We start from the raw sequence: 10580 nt of genomic DNA, 5'->3' as shown, positions 1-10580 counted from the left end.
CAGCTCAAGGCTAGCGCTCTACCACTTGAGCCACAGCACCACTTCTGGCTTTTTTTCTTTTTGCTTATGTGGTACTGGGGAATTGAACCCAGGGCCTCATGCATGCAAGGCAAGCGCTCTACCACTGAGCCACCTTCCCAGCCCCTAGTATTATTTTTTGTGTTGCTACCAGGGCTTGAAATCAGGGCTTCAACTCTTGCTTGGCTATTTTCTCAAGGATGATGTTTTATTACTTGAGCTATACTTCCACTCTGGCTTTTTGCTGGTTAATGGGATAAGAGTTTCACCAATAATCCTGTCCAGGCTGGCTTTGAACCTTGATCCTCAGATCTTAGCTTCTTTTTGTTGTTGTTGTCAGTCGTAGGGCCTGAACTCTAGGCCTGGGCGCTGTCCCTGAGCTCTTTCAACTCAAGGCCAGTGCTCACAGAACCACTTCCGTCTTAGGTTCTTTTGAGATAGGGTTCTCTTGCCTGGGCTGTGATCATTTTACTTCAGACTGGCTTCATACAGAAGGAGTCTTGTGGACTTTTTGGTTGATCTCATCTTCCCACATAGTTTGGGATGACAGGCATGTGTCACTGAGCCCAGAGATTGGGAGGGGCTCATAAGTTTTCCTGCTCAGGCTCCAGCTGTAGTCCTTCCTACCTCAGCCTGCCGTTCAGCTCTGAGCTGTCGGCAGCAGCCATTAGAGCCCGGCCATGGCATCATTTTTAAAAGACTGCCTTAGACTCCAGGGAAATTGGTTAAGAGGCTATATGGTCATCCTTCTGGGTATAGAGTTGTTAAGTAAGCGCTGTTGCTTTACTTTGAGATGAGATAGAATATACTACTGGTAAGTTCATTAGCTTATCTTTAAAACTTTTTTCATTTTCCCCTCCCTTCCCACTCTGATGGCACAAAGGCATACCAGTAATAAACCAGAGCAAGTGACTAGATTTGAATAGCTCTGACTAAGCAGCAAGTTGTGGCAACATGTTAATGCCCATAGAAGACTAGTTAGGAAGTTGGTCTTATTTCTGTGCAAGCTAGCTGTATAGTTAGGTTGAGAAGGCGGGAATGCAAGCTGGAGGAGCGTGTTATCTCCCTACCCTTCTCCCTCCTTCTTGGGAATATCCTGATGTCTGACAGGCTTCAGGCTAACCAGGCATTTTCCTCTGGGGGTCAGCCAGTGTTGGTAAAAAACGTCCCTGCCCCTGTAGCGTTGGCTAAGGGGCTTTGGGTGGAGTTGGGTGTGATTTATTTCTTGTTTTCAAGTATCAGGAACAGAGTGCTGGCAGGAGAGAGTTCAGAGGGCAGAAGTAAAAATTTGGATAGGGATGAGCGGGAAAGGGTGCTTTTATAGCTAAATATTGAGACGAGGCTTTCCCTTGTTTTTGGCATTATAACCTTAAAATTTTGACTATATTGTTATGTGCCTCATGATGAAAGGTAAAAACTTGTTCCTTTTCAGCCAGGCGTGGTGGTGCACGCCCGTAATCCCAGCACTTGGGAGGCAGACGCGGGAGGACCACAAGTTTGAAGCCAGCCTGGACTCCATAGTAAGTTTAAAGGCCAGCCTGGACTACGTATAGCAAGACCCCTCTCCCCCCCCAATAATTGTCCTGTTCCTTTAAAGACTTTTAACAAGTACGGATACTCCTTTTGCAACTTGTTTTGGGTGTACAGGTGTTTAAAGCAGACTGTGCTTTGCTCTGTTAGGTGGGAAGTTGTTTTACCTAGACTGGCTTCCAGGAGCAGAGTGGTAGGGATGTCTCATGGGGCAGGGTCACACAGGGAGAGGCTCACAGTGCGGTTTTGAAGTCTGTTCATAGGGCGTTGCCAGAACAGGGAGAGGTCTTGAGAAGATGTCCTGGGAGAAATGGGAAAGAAATAGCATTGTCTGACTTGAGATTCAGCAGGGCACCTTTGGCTGCCTTGGAGCATTTGATGGTGGATGGTGGTGTGCTCCCATGGACTCTAGAGAGTAGAGATGATGTCCTTCATTCACCCTACAGATGCTTGGAGGCCCAGCTCACTGTACTCTGTGTACAGTGGTGGGGCACAGGAAGGGGTGATAGTGGGTGCTCTACCCTTCTGTGGGTGGATGATGAGGTGAAATGGGAACTCAGGAGAGCTCTGACATTGGGCCTGCTGGTTCATGTTGTGGAATGGGACCCTGGACCAGGGCTGCCTCGGCAGCACCTTGTAGAGTTTCCTCACAAGTTCTCTAGTAATGTTACTGTACAGTGGAGGTTATTGAAGCCCAGAGAAGAAAGAAATACCTACCACTTGCTTCAGGTCTAGAAGTCCTGAGTGATGGAGGATGTCAGCCACTTTTGGACTTGTCTGCTTGGCACCAGTGGAGTCAGACACAGGCCGAGGGCCACCTGTGGAGGACTGTGTTATGTTGTCAGGAGCAGGACTTTAGGCCTCACTCCTTACCTTTCTCCCCTTTCCCTTCTCTCCTTCTTCCCTACTGGTGTTTGAATTCAGAGCTTTGTGCTATATTTAGGCTGGCGGTCTGCCACTTAAGCTATGCCTCCAGTCATGCTTTTTGCTGGTTATTTTAGAGATCGAGTTGAATGACCTTTTCTGCCTAGATTGGTTTAGAATTACCATCCTCCAGATCTCTGCCTTCTGAGCAGCTAGGATTATAGGCCTGAGCCACTGTCACCTGGCTAAGTCAGTGTTTCTTAATCTTTTTAAAGTTGTTTTCTACTTGTTTCCTTGCTCTTACTTCATATTTCTGTCAGGCAAAGCAATTTCTTCCAGCCCGACTTGGTGTAGTATGCATTATGATCAGTAAATATTTGTATGTTTCTCCTGCCTACTTCTGATGTGCAGAGGACCCAGCCAAGCTTTGTGCTCTTCCAGGCCCTAGGGCCCACTGTGTGTACTGCATGGACAGCGGCTAGAGTCCCTGCCCAAGGGACCAGGGTTGAGAAGCCCTGGATAGAGCAGTGACCTGCCCAGGGCACTGACACCCTCACTTTCCTCCAGTGTGGAAGAGGAGATTCACTCCTGGGGCAGAGCTGGAAGGGAGGTGGGATGACAGAGAACCAGGCTGGAGAGTTAGTACAGGATAAGGATAAGAACATTCATGTGAAGGCTGCTTCTTCCAGCAACGCTCCTTGATCTGTTGATATTGACATTTGGGCACACAAAGCCATAGCAACTCTGAGGTTAAATATGTGACACAAATCAGGGTGTTTGTTTTGATCTTGCTTCCACATAGAGGTGCAGTGTATTAAGAAAATGAGGTTAGAGATCATGGACAGTTGACAATGCGTAAGCCCTCATGAGGGAGGGCTTCCTTCTTGTCACGGACCCTCAGCACAGTTGTTACCTTTGTTCAGAGTTCATCTTTGAGATACAATTTAAGCATATCATTCAGTCAGCCTATGTGAACAGTTTAGAAAGTTGACAGACAACATAGGGTTAGGGTGTAGGACATGGCCTCAGCCTTCTACAGAAGGCTGTGTTGGATGTTGAAATGTATTACCCATCTCACCACTGCCAGCAGCCCCGTCCTGCCAGTGCCCTCCTTCCCCTAGCACTGGAGAGTACCGGTCTGTTTCCTGCCTCTGGAGATGGGATTCAGCTTCATGTTTTGTATAGATGGGATCAGACAATGTGAACCCTTGGTTTCTGGCTTCTTTTACCCAGCTAGTGCATTGAGTTGTCTGTCAGAGTTCACTTCCTTTCATTGAGGGAGTACCATTTCAGAGTATGGACATTGCACAGATTATCTGTTTTCTTGCTGATGCCATTTTTTTTTGTTTCTAGTTTCTGATAATTAAAAAAAAAGTGTTTTGGCAACAACAAAGTGGGGTGGGAAGGTGATGAGGGGAGAGATGGGGGGGGGAGGAGATGAGAAGGGATGGGAAGGGGAAAAAAGGAGGAGGCAACAATGCTTGATAGGAAATGCACACGTTGCCTTGCCCATGTAATTGTGACCCCTCTGTATTTTCACAATAAAATACTTATTTAAAAACAAAAACATCAACCAAAAAAAGTGTTTTGGAAATGTGGATGTATATCCAAAGGCTATGTGGGTAAGTTTTATTATTCTTGGGTAAATACCTAGGGGTAAAATGGCTCTGTCAAATGATTAAGAGTATGGTAAATTTTGTAACAACGGTGCAACTTTGCTCAAAGTGGTTATGCCATTTACCCCCATCAATAATGTTTAAGAACTCCATTTGTTCTGAGTTAGAACTCCATTTTTTTCTGAAAGTTTGGTAGATAGTGCAGCATGTTCCTATGACTCCAGTTACCAATATTATCAGTCATTTATTGTGTATGCATGGTCATTTTCCAAACGACCTACTCCTTCACACTAGCTTTTACTGGTTTATTGAAGATTCGAGTCTCTCAGTTTTGACTGCCTGAATTGATTTCAGATTTTGATCCTCAGAGCTCAGCCTCCTGAGTAACTAGGATTATAGGCGTGAGCTACTAGTAAGATAACCTGTTTGATTTTGCCATTGTTTATGCCTCATAAATTCTAGGTACAAGTCTTTTGTCAGATGTATATATGACAAATAGTCTGTGACTTATCTTTTCATTTTCTTAGTTTTTTTTTCTTTTGTGTTAGTACAAAAAAGGACCTGTACTTAGTTTTTCGCTTAAGGCTGGTGCTCCAGCTTTGTTTTTATTGGCTACGCTGAGATCAGAGTCTCAAATTGTTTGCCTGGGCTATTTTCTAGCAGAGATCCTCAGACCTCAGCCTCCTTAGTGTTAGGATTACAGATATGAGCCACCAGTGCTCTTCTAGTTAATATATTTTGGAGAAAGGAAATGTTTGTTTTATGAAGTCCAATTTACTAGTTTTTTCTTCGATATGATTCATGTTTTTTATGTAGTATATAAGACATTTCTGCCTATCCTCTAGTCATGAAGTTTTAAATAGTTTTAGAAAATCTGTAGCTTTTAATGTGTAAACTTATTTACCATGCCCATTTTGAGTTAATTTGTGTATGTGAAAGAAAGTAATAAGTGGAAGGTCCATTTGTCTCCCATGGATACCTATTATTCTAGCATCATTTGCTGGAAGACTGTCTTTCCCTAGTGAAGCCCCTTGGCGATTTAGTCTGAAGTTATTTGACTACATGTATGTGGTGTTGCCTTTATGATTGTGAGAATACACTAGGAACATGAGTCTCATGTGTCTTACCTTTGAAGGTAGCTCAAGATCCTGCCTTGCTTTGGAAGTGTACCAATGGGTATTTTTTTCATATGACAGTGAGTTACTATTTTAAAATGTATAACTTCTTTATTTAAATGTCCTTTTCAAGTTTTTAGGTTTTTTATTTTACTTTTGTTTTTGTGGTACTGAGGAATTGAACCCAGGGCCTCATGTATGCTAAGCAAGCACTTTACCACAAAGCCACGTTCCCATTGCCGAGACATGACAAGTAATTATAAAACCTGACTGGATGATGGACTGCAGAGGGGGAAAATAAAGGCATATTAGTGGATGAAATGACAAGATTGGAACAGCAACAGTGGTTTACAGTTTGATACTAATGTAGCCATGAGATTGTCAGGGCAGGGTCTTGTCCCAGCCGCCCTCACTGTTGGGTGACATCGTTAGTAGGGCCACTCCTGAACTGAGTGTCTGCCTGATGGTCCCTTGGCCTCCCTGGGCTCTGGCAATTTCATGTGGTTTCTAAATCATTTTCCCACATGGTGACAGAGGACAGCAGTGGTCATTCATCGTGTCGATCTGGAGACAGGATATGGGCGTGGAGGACCTAGACTTACATTTAGTCCATCAGTAGAAGCAGATGCTCAGAGGTCCATGGTGTCTGGGTAACATGGGTACCAGAAGACCCCGTTTCCAGGAAAGAGATTGGCAGCAGCCTATATTCTCTCACGCACCTGCATTTGGAGCTTTAAGGACTAGGAGAGTGTATGAAGGAGGACTGACAGGCACTTCTAGTAGTGGAGAGCCTTCAGCAGGTGCGTTGAAGCTATCTGTTGCCAGGTAGGCGCTGGGTGGGAGGAGCCGCTTAGAGGGCTAGTCCTGTCCATCATGGCTTCTTGGACTAGCTGAGGGAAACTCCAAGGGACCAGTCAGGTTCCAGCTTCCAGAATCCTCCCTGCCATAGAGGCCAGGAAGGTTCGTCTCAGAACTAGCCCCTCCTGAAGGCCAAGCCCAGGTCTCCTTTAAAGGAAAAAATTGGATGAGACCACTGCTAACCACTTGTTAGTGGTTGTTTCCCCTGGCACCGGACTCTTGAGAGCTTTAGCCCATGACAGTCCCCTTCAGCTCAGTGACTGGAGCAGGCAGGGCTTGTTGTAGGGTTCTCAGATCTCTGGTGGCTTCTGATGGCCCTACTCCTTCCTTGCTACTCCTGCCTAGTCCTGCATCTGGGGCTGAGGCCTGCACAGCTGTTGCAGGAGCCCTTGGGGAGGGTCCTTGTGTCCAGCCCAGTGTGTCTTTCCTGAGGGCAGCAGTGCACAGGCTGGGCCTTTCCCCAAATCCTGGATCTATAGCTTATGCTCCCAGGGGAGCCAAGTATTCTCTCTGCTCCCTTGTGATCCCTCCTTCCCCATAGACTGGTGGGGGCTTGCTGCCTGGGAGGGTGAAGACTGCACGCAGGGCTGCAGACCCTCAAGACTTCTGGAAAGGTAGGCATGTTCAGGGCTTGAGGACTGCAGAGGAGGCTCCTCAGCTCCTTGGAGAGTGATTTTTACATTGTTTTTCTCAGATGGCTTTTGCTGTTAGAATGAGAATGATGTCTTTTTTTTTTTTTTTCTTTGGTCAGTCGTGGGGCTTGAACTCTGGGCCTGGGTGTTGTCCCTCAGCTCTTCAGCTCAAGGCTAGCGCTCTACCACTTTGAGCCACAGTGCCACTTCTGGTTTTCTGGTCGTTTATTGGAGATAAGAGTCTCATGAATTTTCCTGCCTGTCCTGGCTTTGAACCTTGTTTCTCAACTCTCAGCCTCCTGAGTAGGATTACAGGTGTGAGCTACCAACGGTTGCAGATTTTCATTGTTTTAAATGGCTCCAGTAGCCTGCGAGAATGCAGCGTTCTTCAGCATCTAGTGGGTGATTTAATGTCATTCGAGTGGCCACATGGCAGAAATGTTCCAGGTGAGGCAGGCAGAGGCGTGGCTTGTCTGAAAATATTTCTCCAGGCATTTGGGGTAAAGGCTTTATTCCGGTAATTATTAAGGCAAAACATGTTGAAGGTTCATGCTAGTTTGGTCTGTCTGTTGCAGCTTGCTCAGTGTGTTTAGGCTTTTGATCAACTTCGTAAGGGCGCTGCCCAGCCCAGGGGAGTGGTGGGGGCAGTGGTTTTGGTTTCACTCCGTGGTCACTGAAGAAAAATGACAGAGCCTGCACTTTTCTATTGCATTAGCTACTTCAGTCAATCACACAGTGGCTGGATGGCTGGATATGAGAATTCTGTTGTGAGACCACCTTGGGCCAAGGCTACCCTCCACTTCTGTTTTGTAGAATGTCGTTCTTTCGGGAGGCTCAACAATGTTCAGGGATTTTGGACGTCGACTGCAGAGAGATCTAAAGAGAGTGGTGGATGCCAGGCTGAAGCTGAGTGAGGAGCTCAGTGGCGGCAGGATCAAGGTAGGAGGTTGGGTCCCGGCCTGGGTCAGCTCTCAGGAGGCAGCATCCAGTAACCATGGTGTGCACCGCTAAGGTCTGCTCCTGGCTTGTTCCCGACCACCCCTGTGCTGCAGCGCCGGTGTCATGCTGTCCCAGTGCATGTGCCTGTCATCTTCTGGGTTGTAAGGGACAAGGCATGCTGTGACCAGGGGCCATGAGACCAAACTGTTATATCCCCAGGAGTGGGGAGATTCAGTGTGTTCCTCCAACGAATTGTCGAAGGGCTTCTCACCATGATTGGCTTTGGGAAGGGAAGTGGGAATGACACAGGCCCACTGACTGTCTGTGGGAAAGGACAGTTCTTTTAGTGTTACACAGTCAGATTCCTGTGGTCATGAGGTTGGGTTAGAGGCTTGGAGCTGTATTCACAGTAAATAAATGACCTCTGCTGGCCAGGTTTGCTCTGTCCCTCATCTAGAATGCTGGAGAGTGGTTGGTGCCACTGCAGGGCAACTTGACTGAGGGCGAGGAAGGGCCTATACCCTTAAGGTGGAGGGGAGGGAGGCATGAAAGAAAGCCTTTGTATTGTCAATGAGGGCTGTCAGTAGAAGGGATTAATTGCTCGGACTAGAATTGCTCTGTTTTCCAGCCAAAGCCTGTGGAGGTTCAGGTGATCACACATCATATGCAGCGCTATGCCGTGTGGTTTGGAGGTTCCATGCTTGCCTCAACTGTAAGTCCCTTTCTAGCTGATTCTGTTTTTATTTTTGCATTTTCTGCTGAGTTTAGATAAACATTGTCCATGAAAGTTAATAGTGCTTGTTCTGCTTGTGTGGCTTTAAACAGACACACATTTAATTCCATCCCATAGAATCACTTAACAATCACTTAAATTGCACAGGTAACTCATAAGTATCCTTGCTAATTAGGTGTAACCCTAACCATAGGTAAGTGAAATCCAAAAGTAATTTAAGAACCCTGAATAGTCATTAATCCCAGAGACTTCTCCAATAATTACCGCTTTTATCACTCAAATCTGTGCATAGCTAATTCATTCTTAATTTAGGGTCAGCGCCTATTTGGTCCTAAAATGCAGTCTGAGTACATTTCTTTTAAAAATTTTTTTCTATTCTCATTATAAAGGTGATGTACAGAGGGGTTATAGTTCATAAGTCACATAGAATATTTCTTAAGGGTTTTTTTTTTTTTCTTTTTTGGTCGGTCGTGGGGCTTGAACTCTGGGTTTGGGCACTGTCCCTCAGCTCTTCAGCTCAAGGTAGCGCTCTACCACTTGAGCCACAACGCTACTTCCAGTCTTTTCTGTGATCAATTGGAGATAAGAATCTCATGGGCAGCCGGGCAGCTGGGGGCCAGTGGCTCACGCCTGAAATCCTAGCTACTCAGGAGGAGGTTGAGATCTGAGGATACCGTTCAAAGCCAGCCTGGGCAGGAAAGTCCGTGAGACTCTTATCGCCAATAAACCACTAGAAAACCGGAAGTGGCGCTGTGGCTCAAGAGGTAGAGCACTTGCCTTGAGCTGAAGAGCACAGGGACAGCGCCCAAGCCCAGAGTTCAAGCCCCACGACTGACCAAAAAAAAAAAAAAAATTGAATCTCACAGACTTTCTTGCCTAGGCTGGCTAGAAACTGCAATCTTCAGATCTCAGCCTCCTGAGTAGCTAGGATTTCAGGCATGAGCCACCAGCACCTGGTTTACATTTCTTTTTTAAAATGAAATAAACTCCTGTTTGGTACATCAGAGAGGTCAATGCCCTATTCCGGTGGTGTGGAGGACAGGGTGGGGTCTGGGTGGGGACAGTCTCTCCCCCCTAGCAGTTGATTTCATGTTTCCTCTGAGTGCTTCTGTTTCTGTCTGCCTCTGCCTCCCCAGCCGGAGTTCTTCCAGGTCTGTCACACCAAGAGGGACTATGAAGAGTATGGCCCCAGCATCTGCCGCCACAACCCTGTCTTTGGAGTCATGTCGTAGTGTCACTCAGCAGTGTTGTGCTGGGAACAAGTGTCCTTCAGAGCCCAGACGAGTGTGGCTCTGTGCCCCCTGAGCACGGTGCCCATTGCATGGGGTCAGCGCAGCCTTCCTGTAAAGCCATGTCTACTTGCGGCTGTGCTGTGCCCACCTCCTGCCCATCTCCCCCTCCAGCTTCTCATTCACAAATAAGTCGAAGGAGTCCAAATACCACTTCGTGAATCGTTAGGGGAAAAAAAGACCCAAAATAGTTCACCCCAGGGCAGATGTGGGTGGGAGCGCTCATCCTCCCAGCCTATTTTTGTAAATAAAATGTTATAAACTTGAAGTACAAATGGATGTTTATATTTCCTATCATTTTGTATATTATGGTATTGGTACAGCTGGCTGACACTAAGCCTGGGTAGATGTTGATGTGATGGAGTGCTGTAATCGAGTTTTCTTTGTGAGGCATGTTCTGATGTGTATATAGGCAAACAAAATAAAACAGCAAACTTTTTGCCACATGTTTGCTAGGAAATTGTACTTTATTAGAGTGACAAAAATCTGAACACTAAACGGTATTGTATGAGATTATTATAGATAATGTGTCTCTTTTTTTTTTTTTGTTTGAGCTGTCTGAACTATTTTATAGAAGATGATGGTTTGATGTTGGTGAGTGCTGTATGAAATGCTAACTTGCACTGGTGTAATAAAAGCAGTTAGAATCTTTGTAAATTTCTTCCTGATGAGTGTGGTGCTCTTTTGGTCTCTTTACATATTGTTTTCTTTATGGTACTGGGGTTGAGCTCAGGACCTTTCGCTTGCTAGGTGTATGCCCTACCATGTGAGCCACACTTCTAGCCTTTTTTGCTTTCATTATTTTTTTTTATTTTTTTTATTTTTTTGGGTCCGGTCGTGGGGCCTGAACTCTGGGCCTGGGCGCTGCCCCTCAGCTCTTCAGCTCAAGGCTAGTGCTCTACCACTTGAGCCACAGCGCCACTTCGGGCTTTTTGCTTATGTGGTATTGAGGAATTGAACCCAGGGCTTCGAGCATGCAAGGCAAG

At 46.1% G+C, this 10580-nt stretch overlaps 1 protein-coding gene across 1 annotated transcript in view; it reads left to right on the top strand.

The window, feature by feature from the left end:
- The window catches only part of Actr3b (ARP3 actin-related protein 3 homolog B (yeast)), a 35182-nt gene extending 24920 nt beyond the window's left edge, over window positions 1-10262 (top strand). The window contains exons 7-9 of the mRNA XM_013027258.1: window positions 7447-7572; window positions 8201-8284; window positions 9442-10262. Coding sequence (XP_012882712.1) covers window positions 7447-7572; window positions 8201-8284; window positions 9442-9537 — 306 coding nt within the window. The 3' untranslated portion in view covers window positions 9538-10262. The remainder of the gene's footprint in view (window positions 1-7446; window positions 7573-8200; window positions 8285-9441) is intronic.
- Window positions 10263-10580: the final 318 nt, after the last annotated feature.

Source organism: Dipodomys ordii, unplaced genomic scaffold (genome assembly GCF_000151885.1).
Source record: "Dipodomys ordii isolate 6190 unplaced genomic scaffold, Dord_2.0 Scaffold101, whole genome shotgun sequence".
Classification (NCBI taxonomy): Eukaryota; Metazoa; Chordata; class Mammalia; order Rodentia; family Heteromyidae; genus Dipodomys; species Dipodomys ordii.
The sequence above is the reverse complement of the archived record's forward strand: the minus strand, read 5'-3'. Positions and strand labels throughout refer to the sequence as shown.